Source organism: Spermophilus citellus (genome assembly GCF_964194105.1).
Source record: "Spermophilus citellus genome assembly, chromosome: 4".
Lineage (NCBI taxonomy): Eukaryota > Metazoa > Chordata > Mammalia > Rodentia > Sciuridae > Spermophilus > Spermophilus citellus.
Genome location: NC_138185.1, coordinates 130697856 through 130716426, shown reverse-complemented (window position 1 = coordinate 130716426; position 18571 = coordinate 130697856). Strand labels below are relative to the sequence as shown.

Sequence of the window (18571 nt, the reverse complement as noted above, 5' to 3'; positions counted from 1 at the left end):
CTCGGAATATTTTGCTGAGGATGTTCTATAGTGCAGTCTTTCTACTTTTAAATTCTTTTAACGTTTATCATGGAAGATTTTTATTTCATCATCAAATCTAAAGCTTAGTTTTACTGGATATAAGATTCTTGGTTGGCATCCATTTTCTTTCAGAGCTTGGTATATGTTGTTCCATGATCTCCTGGCTTTGAAGGTCTGGGTTGAAAAATCTGCTGAGATTCAAATTGGTCTCCCCCTATCTTATTCTTCTCTCTTGCGGCTTTTAAGATTCTATCCTTATTCTCTATGCTAGGCATTTTCATTTTAATGTGCCTTGGTGTAGATCTGTTGTGATTTTGTACATTTGGTGTCCTGTAACCCTCTTGTATTTGGTTTTCCAATTCGTTCTTCATGCTTGGAAATTTTTCTGATATTATCTCATTGAAGAGATTATGCATTCCTTCCGTTTGAAACTCTGTGCCTTCCTCTATCCCAATAACATTTCAATTTGGTCTTTTGATGCTGTCCCATAATTCTTGGATGTTCTGTTAATGGTTTCTAACTATCTTCACTATGTAATCAACTTTATTTTCCAGATTGTATACTTTATCTTCATTATCTGACATTCTTTTTTCCAAGTGATCTAGTCTGTTGGTTATGCTTTCTATTGAGTTTTTTATTTGATTTATTGTATCCTTCATTTCAAGGATTTCCTGTTTTTTTTTTTTTAGAGTCTCTCTTTCTTGAAGTAATCTTTTGCTACCTGTATTTGCTCTCTTATCTCATTGTTGGAGTGATCAATTTTTGCCTGTATTTGTTCATTTAGGTCATTCTTTAATTCACAGATCATTTTAATTACGAACCTTCTGAACTCCTTCTCTGACATTTCATCAACTTTGCTGTTGGGTTGAAAATGGGTTCTGTTATTATAGTGTCCTGGTTTGTTTGGGGTACTTTCCTCCCTTGTTTTTTTTCATGTTGTCTGTGTGTCTTCCTTTCTTGAAGTGTGGATCTGAGATATTACAGTTTCTTCCCTATATTCTTATAGTACCCATGCAGATTGTCTGTACCTCACCTTGATGTTGGGCTTCCAGACCCTGCTGGTGTTCCAAAATGAATGCTACTACATCCTGGATCTGGGTCCTGCACAGGCCAGGGTGGGTGGTTCTGGGTCACCCAGATGACCTCCCAGGGCAGTCTGCTGGTTGGAGGGATTGTTCTTCACCAGAGGCTAGGTTCTGGTAGGTGTCTGCTCTGCCTGGAGAGGGGTAGACTAGGCCTGCTGTGAGCCTGGGACCCACACAGGCTGGTGTGGGCGGATCTAGGCTGCTGGGCTTGACCTCCCTCCCGAGGTAGTGCGCCAGAGGCTAGGCTCTGGAAGGTGTCTGCCCAACTGGGGGAGAGGTGGACCAGGCCTGCTATGAGCCTGGGACTCGTACAGGGCAGTGCAGATGGATCTGGGCGATTTTTCTTCTTGGGATTGTTAATGTGGTAGCTCATAGTCATCACTTTTCAAACACTGAACTAGCCTTGCATCCCTGGAATGAATCTCACTATATGATTATTCTAATATATTGGGAATACTATGTGCTAACATTAAAGGATTTTTGCATCTATATTCACAAGGATATTGATATTTTTCTTTTTTTCACTTAGTCTGGTTTTAATGTCAGAGTAATATTTGCTTCAAAAAATGATGTTAACTCTTCTTTAAATAATGAGTTTGTTCTTTTGAGAGAAATTGGTCTGTTTCTTCTTAGTTATCAAATTTACATGTGAGAATTGTGTGTAGCACTCCCTTATTTGGTCCTCCTTTGTAGGGTCTGTAGGCAAAACTCTCTTTCATTCCCACACTAATAAGGTTATTTGACCCATTAGTAAGACAATGAAATTACCTAAACTGGAGCAAGGAGAAGCAAGCTTATCAATGAAGGAAAAGCCCTATATATAAGTTCAGTGTTCTCTTTAATGTTCAAGAAGTAAATGCATAGCACTGATGTTAACTATTCTTTAAATGATTGAGTTCTCTATTCAAATTATCTAAAATTTATTTTGGGGATAGTCTTATGGTTTTCTAGAAGAACAGAAACCAACAGAGGGTGGGGGGAGTGTGTGTGTGTGTGTGTGTGTGTGTGTGTGTGTGTGTGTATACCCACACAAATGATTATAAAAGGGGAGCTACATGATCAAAAATTGGATAGTTCCACATCTGCATACTGGAGACCCAGAGGAACTAATAGCTGCTCAGTCCAAGAAGCTGGAGCCTCTGAATAAGAGGGAACAATCATGTAGCCCCAACTGGAGATTGAAAGCCTAGAAGCTCCCTGGAGGATTGCTGGTGAGAGTTCATGTTGGAAGAGTAAAGGAGCTGGAGTCCAATGTTCCTGGGCCATGGCAGCAGCAATAGATGCATCCACTCAATAAAAATTGAGCTTGTACCCACACTTACTTCCTTTTTCCACTTTTTGTTCCATATGGTAACCCAGAGTATTGAACAGTGATACCAACAAACAAGGAGGGTATCCTCTTTATTTTTCTATCCCATGTGCCATGCTATGCCTACATGACTCTGAAAACATCTTCATAGACACACTGGAAATCTCTTAACTATAGGTATTTCCTAAGGATATCTCAATTCAATCAAGTTGATATTTGAGTACCATCACAGGTAGGTTTTTAATCATGAATTCAATTTTTCTTTATTGCTCTTCAAACATCAATTTCCTTTTGGGTGAATTGTGATATCTTGTACTTTTGAAAGAAATCAGTCTGTTTCTTCTTAGTTATCAAATTTACATGTGAAAATTGTGTGTAGCATTCCCTTATTGCTCTTTCTTTGTAAGGTCCATAGAAAAACTCTCTTTTATTCCCACCCTAATAAGATTATTTGACCCATTAGTAAGACAATAAAATTACCTAAAACTGGAGCAAGGAGGAGCAAGCATATAAATAAAGGAAAAATCCCATCTTATATATAAGAATCTCAAAAAGATAAAAGTACCAGTTCATTTCTAATACTAATATGTGTGTATTTAAATATTTTCCATAGATATAGAATGGTATGTTTCACATATGTGTTCAACATAGTAAGAAATTATCTCATGTTGTAATCTATGTAGATCTATAATTCCAATCATAAAAAGTAGCAGAGTCAGACACATTGTTTTTCCTTATATAATTACAAGTAAGAAAATGGCAAAATTAGCCGAGGGGTTTTCAAGAAACAGGAAGGTCAAGGATCAAAAGTATATATGTTAAGACTTAAATGTATGTGAAGTTGTTCTTAAGCAAAATAACCAACACTCAAAATACAGCTTATTCAGTTTTTATTAATAGTAAAAAGCTGACATTTTGCCTTGATTCATATATAGTTACCCAAACATTTATACACATTTCTCTGCAAATTATCTTTGCCTTAATGACAAATTGAAACCTTCTCTGATGTTTTGAGAAGTTTGACTATTTCCCAAGTCTTCTGTGCTGGATATGCTCCATTTACCCTTTCAGATTTTCTCTCTACTCTTTTGCATCCTCCTCTGTGCCTGAGGAGGCTAACTTTCAAGTTCTTCAGGAGGACTACATCAAGTCTTGTTCTGTCTTCAAGTTACTTAGACCAGGGGAGGATCTTATCTGGAATTCAGATGGAATGCCCCTCACCGTCTCTCTGTTGAGATATCAGAGCTGGTTGCATTCCTCCAGGATAGACCATAGCTCACAAAGGCAGCCCTTGCACACAATTCTCTGGATTCTGTAACTGTTTCCTCTCTTTTCCTTTCCACTGGGCCCCAGAGCACTGAATTTTCCCTTGTGGTTTCCCTGTATTCTGCCCACATCTCAAATTACCCAATCTGAGCCATCTGCTTTGTACCAGGACCCTGAAACATCCTACAAATGGTAAAGTTTTCCAGTTCCCAAACACCAGGCATATATTGTCAGTTGTCACAAAGCAATAGTCATTTATTTTTTTAAAAAAAAATCATTTACAGATATTTATAAGTAAATAGGTTTTCACTATAAAATGGATGAAGAACGTGAGATTAAAATAGCATGCAGACGTTTATTGTGTTTCTTTTACTATGCCTGTGATATTTATAAATACAGTATTGCTTGCCTAATTGCTATGCCATTATAGTCAAATACTGCTTACCCACATGTACTGCTCACACGATTACTGCTATCTGTGTTCATTTGTATCAGGAACCTCTTGCTTCCCAGTCAACATTCTACTCAGAAGATTGAGTCCAACCACAGCCCTGCCCTGTCTCTGATAAAGGTGGTTAGATTACCCATAAATTTCTGTTATCTGTAGCCATACTGATGCCCTTTATAAGGAAAAGTGATCAATAACTAAGATGTACAGAAAATTAATGAAAGATACATTATTTCCTAATTGTAGAAAAAGAAATGAACCTACCTAAGAAATCAATGGCAACAGAAATAAAATCATAAGTCTTTCCATAACAATACTAGAGTTCATTATGTTTGGTTTCTGATGATTTCTATTTAAAAAAGTCTCCCATATTGAAAATTTACCAAATGTATCACAATCACAAATATTAGGTTATATCTACTTAGCCAAAATGAAACAGAGTTAAGGCAATTATTGAGATATTTCAGGATTAAACACACACACTGCCATATCTATATATGCAAAGGCAAGTAAAGAACTGCAGTACATTTTTGCTAATGAAAGCAAACTAAATCCATTTGTACTACATTGCCTATATTATTCTAAACTTTCACTGTCTTACACTAAAAGGTGTGGGGTCTGAACTATGTCAGTTATGCCATTTATCCTGAATATAGACACAGACTAAAGGGGAAAAAAACTCTGAATTTTTAACCTTGACCATACAGACTGTTTATCAATATTGACCTTTAACAAAGGAAAGACTTGCCTTTTATAGACTCATACTATGGTAGGACTAGACTCTCCTAGTCAAATTCCCTCATTTTATAAACAAGAAAATTGGAATTCAGATGAGTTTAGCAACTTACTCAAGGTCACAGTGATAAGTCCCAGCCTAATACTTATCCCTATATAATGCTTAATTACATTATCAGTTTACCAGTTGATCTACTATTTCATTCAATGTTTTTACCCTTCTGCATTTTGTCTAACCATATCTAGAAAAGGTGCTAGGACATATGTAGGTACAAAACTATGATTCAGTGGCAGTAAGTCAAAAGATAATTTCCCTATATTTTCAAATTCTGTAGTTTCAAGAAGAAGGGAACCAATTTGAATATTGAATATGAAGAACAGTAGTTCTGGTTACCATCTTTTAAGTCACATTTTATTTTTTTGGCAAAGAGGGTGAGAGAATAATGATAAAATAAAAAAATGACTGACAGATTTGGCCTCTTAAGTTTGTGGCATAGTGTATAAAAACAGTCCAAATAGCAAAGATTGAGAAATATTAGGCCAAAGAATTTAGATCCTTTACAACCTTTTAAACAGCAAGTGGGACAGACCAATGAAAAAGACTAAGAGTTTCAGGGGCTTTTGATTTGACTCTATTGGCATAGACACAGTTTGAATTCAATGCCATATTTATTTTAACATCGCCATGAAAGATGCTACTAAGCAGAAAAATGAAATAAAGTCAGTAACTATCAAGCAAATTGCTTCTTTTTTTTTTTTTTAGCAAGAAAAAACATTTTTGGCAAATGGTTCTGTAGTTATAGAACATGAAAACACCCAGAACTATCAGTCCATATGAAATGGACTATCTGCCCCATATGAAAACTTCCCCAAATTATCAAGTTAAAAGGCACATACACTGCCCCCGCAGTTCAAGTTGTCTTTAGCATGTGATATTTTAATTGTGCTTTTAGCTTGTTGTCAATGCAATATGACCTTAAAAAGTGACATCCGTGCATATGTATAGTTTCTTTATAAATGAAGCAATCCTCTTCCTCTTCTCCGATTTTCATTTTCTGAAGATATATTGTTAGTTTTTTGTTTTATAAAAGACTTTGTCCATGATGTTCTTGGAAATCTGCACTTCACAGTTTGTGCTTTTTTTTTTTTTTTAGGAACAAAGTTTGAATTTTTAATGTGGACTAACAAAAAATGGAGTTTCTTGAAATACCATTGTGATGATGTTTCGGTGTTGTCATTTCTTGGAATTCGAAAGTCCCGGATTACTATCTTTCCTCACTGGTTGTTTAAGGCTTACTTCACTTCCAGAAGAGATGATTGGCAAACTATTATCCATATGGTATCTGATAAGGTGGCCGACATTATCAAACACATGATCCTTGGTCCTCACCTTAAAGAGCAAGTATAAATATATTTAGGTTAAATAAGAGTACTTCTTCTGAAAGATATAGATAGTTGGGGTGGGGAAAGGAAAGCAAATAAATTGTGTAGTTTCAATAAGAAGGGAACCAATTTGAATTTTGAATATGAAGAACAGTACTTCTGATTACCATCTTTTAAATCATCTTTTATTTTTTTGGTAGAGAGGGTGAAAGAATAATGACAATAATGTGTGTTTTCCAGACCTATCCCTAAAGTAGTAATTTTGCTGAATAAAGTATAAAAATCACTTTTCAACTCTATTTTCCCTAATAAACAACTTTCTCATGCCTCATTACCTTTTTACAGAAACCATCCTACAGTGAAGAAATGGTAAGCACTTGTCACTCAATTCAAACTTGCAACCAGCCTCTTTGTGTTGTTATTATTTCATATACTCTATCCTGTTGCCAATACTATAAATATTTAACTGATTTATATTCAAGAGTAAATCCCAGGATTAAATTTATCTTCCATTAAGCTGTGTGTTTTCATATTACCTTGTCTCTACAGGAAGAGAAGTCTGACCTCTCCTTGGAGGCTAAACACAAATTCTGTCTCCTCCAAGAAACCTCCTCAGACCTTTTTTAATAGGCATTCATGTCTCCTTCCAGCAGACTTCATAAAGTAGCTGATTCATAAATATTTTCTGCACAGAACTTACTGTCTGCATGCCAAAGGAACTCTATTTTCCTATGCCAGGCCTTCCTCTGTGGAATTTCCTTCCTAGTATTATTGCATCCTCAATCTATGCATGGACAGAAAACATACAATACTATTCATCATTGCTATTAGCTTGGCAGTTTAGCATACATCTGCTCCTGTTCAGAAGGTAGATGAAGAATCATCCAGGGGAGGATGGTGTATAATCAGGGAGTACCTTGTTATGTAATTCTACTAGTTTTCCTACAAGGGATTCTTTTGAGTTCTGCCAAGGTATTGGGTTTTGGCATATTAAATATACATATACTTATTAATGGACAGAATTCAAATAATAGGAACTATAAATTAGATAATGGTATTATAGTCATATTAAATTTCCTATTTTGATTATTATTTTACAATAGCTACAAAAGAGAATATCCCTAGTTTTAATACATACACTTTCAAGGATTTGGAGGAAAAGGGCACAATGACTTCAACTAACTCTCAAATGGCTCCAAACCTTGTAGAAGTTTTTATCTCTTCCATCTCATCCCCACCTCACACCAGTTCAGCTAACCAATCCTGCCATGCTATGTTCTTGTGTGTGTGTGTGTGTGTGTGTGTGTGTGTATGTGTGTGTGTGTGTGTGTGTCTTTATACATGTACTTTGGATAGTAATGTCCATCACATTCCACCATCATTTCTAACCCCATACCTCTTCCCTTCCCCTCCCATCCTTCTGCCCTATCTAGAGTTCGTCTGTTCCTCCCATGCTCCCCCTCCCTACCCCACTATGAATGGCTTCCTTATATCAGAGAAAACATTCGGCATTTGGATTTTTGGGATTGGCTAACTTCACTTAGCATTATCTTCTCTAACTCCATCCATTTACCTGCAAATGCCATGATTTTATTCTCTTTTATTGCTGAGTAATATTCCATTGTGTATATATGCCACTTTTTTTTATCCATTCATCTATTGAAGGGCATCTAAGTTGGTCCCACAGTTTAGGTATTGTGAATTGTACTGCTATAAACATTGATTGGCTGTGTCCCTGCAGAATGCTGTTTTTTAGTCCTTTGAGCATAGACCAAGGAGAGGGATAGCTGGGTCAAATTGTGGTTCCATTCCCAATTTTCCAAGAAATCTCCATACTGCTTTCCACATTGGCTACACCAATTTACAGCCCCACCAATAGTGTTAATTCAAAATCATTCTGCTTCCCCTCTGTATTTTTCCTGCCTCCATTCTGGTTCAGCCTTTCACTGCTTCTTACCTAGAAGCTCCTAATTACTTTGCTCTTTCCCTGGTCTTACCCTTCTCTATAATGGATCCAACATATAAATTATCAAATTAATCCTCCTAGTATGGAGATTGTAAAGGTTCCATTCTCTGGCCCAAAACACCAGATGTTATAGTTTGCTGGGGATTAGGTTAGGGAGCATTTTTAAGTAGGAGAGTTCTAGGTATTTTGAATTGAAAATGTGAAGAGTTTATATAAAACTCTGGTTTTGTGGCTTCTTTGGAAAAATCAAATCTTGCCCTACTAGGCAGCAACTGTTTGGAATTGAATGGTGACTGGGTGTTTTATAGTTCAGCAGACCCACTGCACCCTATGCTCACTCCATCATCTTCCCACTTTTACTCACTTATAGTATTGGTTGGACCCTGAAGACATTTACAGTTACAATCCCACCCACGTAGGCTTTTTAAGAAATTGTGATAAAAAAGAAACACACGAGATCTACTCTCTCAAGAGATTTCAAATATATAGTACACTTTAAAATGTATTGTTAACTAGAAGCACACTGTTGTACAGCAGGTCTCTAGAACTTTCTCTAGTATGACTTGAGATTGTATACCCATAAAACAGCAACTTCTCATTTCTCCCTCTCCCCAGGGACTGGCAAACACCATTTTATTTTCTGTTTCTGAGTCTGCCTGTGCTTTGGGAATCTTATCTAAGAAATCACTGCCAACACCAATGTTAAGAAGCTTTTCCTCTATGTTCTCCTAGAAATTTTTTCATTTAAAATTCTACATTTAAGTCCTATTTTTTTTTTAAATTTTAGTTGTATATGGACATAATACCTTTATCTTATTTATTTATTTTTATGTCATGCTGAGAATCAAACCCAGTTCTTCACAGTTCTACCACAGAGCCACAACCCCAGCCCCCATTTAATCCTATTTTGAGTTGATTTTTGTCTATCCATCCTTCCTTCCTTTCTACCTTCCTTCCCTCCCTCACTCCTTCATTCCTTCCTTCCTCTCCTTTTTTCTCTCTCTCCCCCTCCTTCTCTCTCTCTTTCTTTCTTTCCATGTGGATATTCAATTTTCCCAGCCTCATTTGTTGAAGACACTATCCTTTTCCCATGATGTAGTTTTGGCACCCTTGTTAAAGGTCATTTGACCATATAAATGGGCTCAATCCTGAACTCTCTTTACTAATCTATTAATCTAGGTGTTAGAACCATATTATTTTGATTAATACAGCTTTTTAATATGTTTTGAAATCCAGCATATAAGGCCTCCAGCATTGTCTTTCTCAAGACTGTTCAGGCTACTCAGGGTTCTCTGTGGTTCCATATAAATTTTAGGAGTATTTTTCCTATGTCTATTTGAAAAAGTCATTGGGATTTCATTGAATCTAAAAAAAAAAAACTAGTCCTGAGCTTTTCTTTGTTGGGAGATTTTTGATTACTGATTCAATCTCCTTACCAGTTGTAGGTATATTCAGATTTTTTATTTCCTCATGATCCAGTTTTGGTAGGTTTAGATTTTTAGGAATTTATCCATTTCCTGGCAGATAATTATACATAGTAGTATCTTATAATTCTTTTAATTATGTAGTGTCCTCATTTCTTATTTTACTTGTCTTATTTTTCTTAGTTATCTTGGCTAAAGGTTTCTCAATTTTCTTTGTTTTCAAAAAACAATTCTTAGTGTCACTGATTTTTCTCTATTGCTTTCTATTGTTTTTCCATTTGTTTATGCTCTGCTCTGGTTTGTCTATAGTCTGAGTGACTCTCAAAGGTTCATTATGACTAAAGGTTTGGTCCCCACAGAGGCATTACTAGGAAATGCTGTGGAACCTTTGTAAGGTAAAGTCTAAAGATAGTTCCTTAAGTCATTAGAAGTGTGCCCTCAGAAGGTAGTTCTTGTAGAACTCCTTGGCAGTTCTCAAGAGGATTATAATGAGAGCCTGAGTTGGCTCCCAGCCTCCTCTCTATTCCTGGTTCAAAATGTAATAACTTACTTCTCCTGCACATGCAGCCACCATTGCATCTGTGTCATGAAGTGATGTGACCCAGGGATGACCATCGAACCTACATTGTGCCTTTTGGATTTTCAGTCTCCAAACTATGAACTAAACAAAACTTTTTCTTTATAAAATCAGCTGCCTTAGGTATTCCCTTGGATTAATACAAAGCTAACCAATACATACTCTAATCTTAGTTCTTTCTTTTTATAAAATTTGAGCTTAGTTTGTCTTACTTTTCTAATTCTTTGGGGTATAAATTTAGATCATTTGAGATCTTTCTTCTTTTCAATGTAGGCATTTGTCACTATACACTTCCCTCTCAGTAAGGATTTTGCTGCATTCTGTGAGTTTAATACAGTATTTTTCATTTTCATTTGTCAAGATATTTTCTAATTTCCTTTAAATTTCTTATTTAACCCACTGCTTGCTCAAGAGTGTGTTGTTTAATTTCTACATATTTGTAAAAATAACTGTTTTCCTTTTACAATTTCTAGTCTCTTCCATTGATATTTGGTATTATTTCAATCTTTAATTTCTTAAAAACTTGTTTTGTGTCCTAGCATGTGACCTATCCTGGTGAATTTACTATGTATATACTTAAGTAAAATGTGTATTCTGCTGCTGTATACATCTATTAGATCCATTTGGTCTATAGTGTCTTCAAGTTCTCTGTTCTTCATTGGTCTTCTTTCTGATATTCTTTTCATTATTGAAAAGTAGGTAATGAAATCCCCTAATAACACTGTGCTGCTTTCTATTTCTCCCTTCATTTCTGCCAGTGTTTGCTTCACATATTTGTGCTCTGCTCTTGGATTTATATACACTTATAATTAGCATTCTAATGAATTATCAGTTCAAAATAAACTATTATGACTATAAATTGTTTATGTAAGCTCCATTGTAACTACAAATAAAATCCCTATAGAAGATACACAAAGAAAATGAAAGGAATCAAAGATGTTACCTCAAAAAAATAAAAGAAATAAAGAGAAACACAAAGCAAGACAGAAAGAGGGGAAAAGTGGCACAAAAATATAGATAATGTCCTTCTTTGACACTTTTAGCAGTTTTTGACAAAGTCTATTTGTGTCTGATATAAACTCAGCCACTCCTGCTCTCTTTTGATTATCATTTGCATGGTAAATCTTTTTCTATCCTTTTAATCTCAGCTACATGTGTCTTTAAATCTATAGTGAGCCACATGCAGTGGCACACACCTATAATCCCAGTGACAGGAGGATGGAGAGTTCAAAGCCAGCCTCAGCAAAATCAAGGCACTAGGCAACTCAGTGAGACCCTGTCTCTAAATAAAATACAAAACAGGCTTGGGGAGGGCTGGGGTTGTGGCTCAGCGGTAGAGTGTAGCCCTAGCACGGGCTAGGCCCTGGGTTCAATCCTCAGCACCACAGAAAAATAAAAAAAAAATAAAGGTATCATGTCCAACTACAACTAAAAAATAAATATTAAAAATAAATAGGCCTGGGGATGCGGCTCAGTGGTCAAATGTCCCTGAGTTCAATCCCTAGTACCTCCCCCCAACACACACCAAAAAAATCTAAAGTGAGCCATTGTGGATAACATATCTTTGCAACTTTTAAAAAAAAATCTATTCAGCCACTTAGTCTTTTGATTGTGAACTTTAATTTATTTACATTTAAAGTAGTTATTAATAGGAAAAAACTCTCCATTTTATTAACTGTTTTCTGTCTTTTTTTGACCTACCTTTTGCTGTCTTGCTTTATATTTCACTGATTTTTTTTGTGTGGTGACATGTTTTGACTTCTTTGTCTTTTTTTTTTTTTTTTTTTTGTATCAGGGATTGAACCCAGGGCACTTAACCACTAATGCACATCCCCAGCCCATTTTTTATTTTGATACAGGGTCTCACTAAGTTGCTTAGGGCCTCACTAAGTTGCTGAGGCTGACTTTGAACTTGCGATCCTCCTGCTTCTGCCTCTTGAGCGACTGGAATTACAGGCATGTACCAATAGCTGTCAATTTCTTTAATGTATCTTCTTTAGGTATGTTATTGGTAGTTACCATAGGGCTTACAAAAAACATCTTAAATGATAATAATCTATTTTAAGCTATTAGTAGCAACTTCAACAGCATATAAATACTGTACATTTTAAATTCTATACATGCATACTATTATTGCTTTCAAAAATTACATATTTTCATACCATATATCCATTAATATATTTTTATAGTTATTGTTTATAGTTTTGTCTTATTTTCTATACCAGAATTAAAAGCTATTTATACACCACCTTTACAGTGTTACAGTATTCTTTGTCTATAATATTTACCTTTACCAGTGACCTTTAAATTTTCATGTTGCTTGGTTCATCATAAAGAATTCCATTTAGCATTTCTTGTAAGGGATGGATAGTGATGATGAACACCTTCAGATTTTGGTTATCTCATCTGTCATTTTTTTTTTTTTGCCAGATGTAGTACTTTTGAATGGTGAAATTTTTTCTTTCAGAATATTGAATATATTAAATCCACTCATTGTTTTGTGGAAAATATAAGCAATCCATTGATAATCTTAAGTGAGTTCTTTTGTACATGATGAACATTTCTCCTGCTGCTTTTGAACTCTCTCTGTTTTGATGATTTGGTTATACTATGTCTTGGTGTATACTTCTTTGAATTTCTCATAGTTGAAGTCTATTGAGCTTCTTGAGTCCGATGTCTATTTTCTTCCCCAAGTTTGGGACACTTTCAGTTATTATTTCTTTAAATAAGCTTTCTATTCCCTTTCTGTGTTTGACTTTTTGGATTCCTGTCCATCTGATGGTGTCCCATAGTCCTTTAGGCATCTTTATCTTTTTTTTTTTTCTTTTTGTACCTGGGTCTGGACAATATTAAATGACTTACCTTCAAGATCATTTATTCACTAATTCTTCCTTCTGTTTGAGGAAACTTGTTGTTTTTAGTTCAGTTATATTCTTTAGCTACAAAAATTCTATTTGATTCCTTTTTATATTTTGTTTCTCTTTGCTGGCTTTTCATTTTGTTCATGGTTTGTGTTCCTAAGCTCATACAGCATCTTTTATGATGGTTACTTTGAATTCAGGTACCTCTTTTACTTTGTCAGGTAATTCAGATAACTCTATTTCCCTTTTTAAATTAATTAAAAAATTAATTAATTGTGGGTGTTTGGGTGTGTGAGTGTGTGAGTGTGCGCGCTGGGGATTGAATCCAGAGCCTTGCACATGCTAGGCAAGCACTCCACCACTAAGCTACGTCCTCAGCTTCAAATAATCAGCAAGGTTTGTTGTTGCAGCATTGAGGACCAAATCCAAGGCTTCACACATGCTAGGCAAGCATACTTTTATTTCTTTAGGATCAGCTTCTGCAGATGTACCTTGTTCCTTTGTTAGGACAATGTTTCCCTGCCTCTTCTTGTGTCTCATAACTTTGTGTTGGGATCCACACACATGAAAAACAGCTACGTCTATCAATCCTTACAGACTATCTTCACATATGGGAATATACTTACCAATCAGACCAGCTAGAGATCCTGGGTGCCTCTAAAACCTTTTATGGAGGGGAGATGAAACTTCTCTGGGCCTGTGTACTCAATTTCTCAATTAGAGAGGCCAAGTTTTTAGAAGCTCGAACTCTCTTCCTCTTTCTGGTATCTTTTTATGGCACTGCAAGCTCCTTTGTTCTATAGCAGCAAGTCTCTCACTATTGTTCTCAGTAGCCAATGGACTTCCAAGCTATCCTGACTTCCCATCAGCAACCCAAGTCAGGCAAGAGAGATATCAGGCCATTAGGAGCCCCTCCAAAGAGTCAGAATGCTGGATGTAAATTTTGTTCTACCCCTTCCTGAAGGAGAAGTCTCATGTTGTACACTGTCTCCTGGTTGTGCAAAGAATACCTGCAGCAAGCTACTTTGTGTTCTTTGTTCTCATCAGCTCTGATGCATCCCATTATGCCAAGTCCATTGGTGCTCCATATGAGGCAAGACAGAAACCAGTCCCTCAGGCAGTCCTCTGAAAAGTTGGAGCAATGGACGGGATGCATGCTTCCCATCCCATGCATTCTCTTTCACCCTTGAAGGGAGAAGTCATGAGCCAGAGCATTCTCTCCTGATACCAAGCTATGCTGGCTTGAGAGAACTGCCATAGGTAAAGTGGAATTGCTCTTTTTAGCAATTTCAACTTGATAATTCCCAGTTTTATGCTCACCTTGACAACTTTAACTTATTAACTAAATGGATTCCAAGATTCTCATAAAAGTATTTTGGTCCATACAGAATTTTCAAATCAGTGTTTCTGTTGGAGAATGAGGACTGGGACTACTGCTGTTATTGTGGTTGATGTCACCTCTTCATGCATCATTCCCTTCTTCTAAAACTGCTAATGCCTCCCCAATGTCTAGAAAATTAGGCATTTCCACCCTATACATCGTCTCCAAAGAACGTTTCCAGATGTCTACAGGTTATTCTCTGCTCCACCCATACATCTTCTATTGGCTTAATACCATTCTATTACTCCATATGTTCCTGTCACTCCTTCACTGTACTCCAAATGCCCTTTTTAAATTCTTCACTCTTTCATAGTTTACCTAACATGTCAGATCCTATAAGAAGTTTTCCCAGTTTGTCTCAACCACAATGATCTCTCTGTACTGAGAAACATTATAATGTTTTGGTTGAACCATCCTTATCTCATTTGGCTTTATGATTATTTAAACACTATTTTATGAAATTATAAGCCTCCTGAGAGCAAGAACTACTTATGTGACACTGAACAAGAGTCAATAAGAGCACAGCTGAATCCTTGTACTTTCATGTAGTAGCTGTTCATTGGATTGAATGAGAAGGACAGAGAGAGATTATCCTTAACTTAATGTTCCAGCATGGCCTCCCACTCTAATTCTTCCACTAGTCTCTACTTAGCACCTCTTGCTCCAGATGGAAGGTTCAAGAAAAAGTAAATGTTTAAACATAAACACTATTCAATCTCAAGTTTTGGATACCATTCAGAGTAACCTTAATAGACAATATTCTATGAAATGTGTAATGAAAAATCAATGATACCTTGCCTTCAGGATCCACCAGGAGAAGATGTTTTGCCTGGCCTCCCTGTAGTCCACTCAGTACATACTGCCCAGGGGATGTCACACTCTCCCGAACCAAAAAGTCCCCATCCTTTACCAAAAGGCTCTCAGCTGCCTTCCTGCTCAGCTTGCCATGGTAGCAGTCTTCATTCCACAGCTGCTGCTTGATGTGTGGCAAAGAATGTGAGCTGGCAGGCTGGGCTGTGGCACCCGGCTGAACAGTTTCTGGTGCCTCTGAAGTCAGAACACATAGAGAGACATCTCCAAGTTATCTCCTCATCCAACTACTCAGCAAACATAACTTTATGTCCTACTATGAGCCAGGCAGTGTTTAACACTGTTTCTGGAACAAATGAGGTGTTTTTTTCTTTTACAAAACTCCCAATAGGCTCTAATTTAATGGTAGATCCAAACATTGCCTTTGGCTTCTATTACCAGAAAAGGCTTTCCCAGGTACAGGAGTTTTCCTTTCAGATGAGAAACAGAACCAACCCATGAGAACTGCTTTTATAACTGTAGAGAGAGGCTCTTTGTGTCCCAAGGGCTGTGTGTTAAAAAGAAAGAGGCTTACGCTGTACCTGGACTACTCATAACTTCCAAAATGTTTCTCAATTCTTTTAAAACAGCAACAGAAACTTTGAATTGTGCCCACTGTTTAACATTTAGCATTTTCTTTTTCCTTTTTTATACTAATTTATGAATTACTAATGTGCTTCTAGACATTCTTCTGACCAAAAACTTCAAAGCTTTGCTAAACCTTAAAGCATTTATATTAAATGAACTCTCTATTAGTTAGGCCATTCATCTGCCTGGACAAAACAGAGTTGATGAGGTAAAACAAAGCAAAACATCAATGAGGCATTAGCCTTAAAGCAGCTCCTTAAGGCCCTGCAGAATCAGTATTGTGCAGAGCTGAGAACACTGGGAATGAGAATGTACATCAGCTAGCTCTTGTTATTATTGATACTTGTTTGCTTTTAAATCAGGCAAAAATAGTGAATCTTTAGAAAGGCTAATTAACTTAGAGTCACACTGCTAATATGTTGTAGATCTGGGATTTGAAACCTAACTTCAAAGCCCAGGCTTTTAATCACGTAACTCTAAGGCCCTAGCTTTGGATATGAAATTTTTCCATTTAAAACTGGCCTATCAACTCTACTTCTATAGTGCCCACAAAGGTCTCTAGTAGATATCAATGATATCAGAATGATGCAAAGGATCTCCAGAAGTAACAGCATAAATTCCTATATCTGAATTCAGGTAATAGTTGTATGTTTTCCGGCAAATTTACCAAGAAAATAAACACAAAAAACAGACTCTGTATTTTTAAATATAAAGAATAATTCTCATTTTACTAATATGATGGAGTGTTTACATGTTCTTATGTAAGATGAGAAATTAATTTGACAGAATTTTATAACTCAAATATAACTATGCCATGAAATCACTGGTTTAGGACAAATAGCACTCTGTGGACATAATCCAATTCTCTTGTTAATATGTTATAATTTTGTCCCTCCTTAAGAATTTCTTTCTGCATAACAAAAGATGCAGCATTCACATTTTAAAAAATATCTGTAGTCTAAATCTAATGACTGGAAATAATTCTCCTATACAAATAATCAAGTCTTCCTATTGTTGCCAGAAAAAAGCCTGGTGAAATGTGTTTAGATTTGATGAATAATACTTGTGATTGGCCTCAGTGCTGCCTGCTTTCAGGCACAATGGAGAAGTTCTAATGAGTATTTGTGTGTGTTTGTGTAAGTGAGCAAGTGTTTGCATGAATGTGAAGCATGCCTTGGGAGGGTGTGGGGGCACACTCATCTTAGTGGATGTCTCTTTTTAGTTTATTCTCAGATTTTGGTGAAGAGCTTTTGGACAAGGACAAAACAAAAGAAAAACAGACATTATATCATCTTGAAAAGAGGCAACAGATCTCAGGCCAGCCAGAGGATATAATGTTTTCCTAACACAGTTTTCGAAGCTAGCACCAGGACAAGATATACTGTGCTGGGAAATTTAAGTCACTTGAACATTTGCTGTAAATCTAATTCTGCCAAAAGCAGAATATATGACAGATGTTTTAAAATGTTGTTTTAAATGCTATTTTTTAAATATAGAAAATTAGTCATCTGTAGTTCCATCCCTAAATATAACCATTCTCAATATTGTGGTGCATCATTTGTTATCTTACTGCTTTTCTTATGTAAAGTTGACTTTGAGAATGATAGTCATAATCTAATATAGTTATTTATATAATTTATAAATGATATTTAATAAATTGTAGAGAAGGTTAGGAAGCAGCAAAGTAGGACACTCAATATTTAATTGAGACACCCCTCCCCTCAAAAGTGTTACAAATCATAGAAGAATGTAATCCTCTCATCTTGGAGCTCCACTTAGAAACTAAAAACATATTGTTCATTATCAGAACTTCAGGAAAACTCAGGATGGATATGAATATTCACACCCATATCTATCTGATGGGCAAAGCCTCTAAAAGGAAGAATACAGCCTAAGGGGAAAAAAACTAACTTACAAAATATGGATAAATAATTGCAAGTAATTCCAATGAAAAAGGAAGAATGTGACATTTAAAGAAATCAATGTGAACTGTAAAGATGGCTCACCAACAAATTCAATTTTTCAAGAGCACAAATAAAAGGCTTTTTTGTAGCACTGATTATTATATTAGCAAAGAACTGGGAAAACTGAGATGTCTGCCAATAGAGGAATAATTATATAAATTGTTTTGATGTAGTAATAGACTACTATAGAGAAATGGGAAATAATAAAGGAGATAATGTGCTAACACAGACAAATTTCTAAAATAAGAAGTTAAAATGAGCAAATAGAGAAGGGAGTTGTAACTTTTATTTATTTTTTAAAGAAAATTAAGCTAGAGAAGTAGATACTTAACTATGCATTAACATTCTGAAAGTAATCAGAAAGAAGTCGTTAACATCTAGAGATTCAGATGAAGTGCTGGGGCACAAGAAGGAATCATTATTCTTTTCATTTTATACTATTCTTTATCATTTTAATTTCTTCTGTGAGCATTTGTATTACTTTTGAATTGTTTTTAAAAACCTGTCTATAGAGTAAAATGTATGTAAAAGTCAGAATAGCCACATAACTAAGGATGTAATCAGAAGAAGGATAACAGCATATGAAAAGAGTATCAGAGCTGGGAAGAATCCTCAATTTTCTGAAGCCTACCCTTTTCTCACTACAACATGTCATGATGACTACATTTCCTATTAAAGAGAACTGTAAATACAGTGGATTCTGGGTATTTGCAC

General features: G+C 35.9%; 1 protein-coding gene across 1 annotated transcript in view; it reads right to left on the bottom strand.

Moving 5' to 3' along the window:
* Positions 1-3288: 3288 nt before the first annotated feature.
* Positions 3289-18571, bottom strand: part of SHC4 (SHC adaptor protein 4) — a 130957-nt gene continuing 115674 nt past the window's right edge. Inside the window, exons 11-12 of the mRNA XM_081293224.1 lie at positions 15250-15503; positions 3289-6254 (exon numbers count right to left, since the gene is read on the bottom strand). Coding sequence (XP_081149350.1) covers positions 6099-6254; positions 15250-15503 — 410 coding nt within the window. The 3' untranslated portion in view covers positions 3289-6098. The remainder of the gene's footprint in view (positions 6255-15249; positions 15504-18571) is intronic.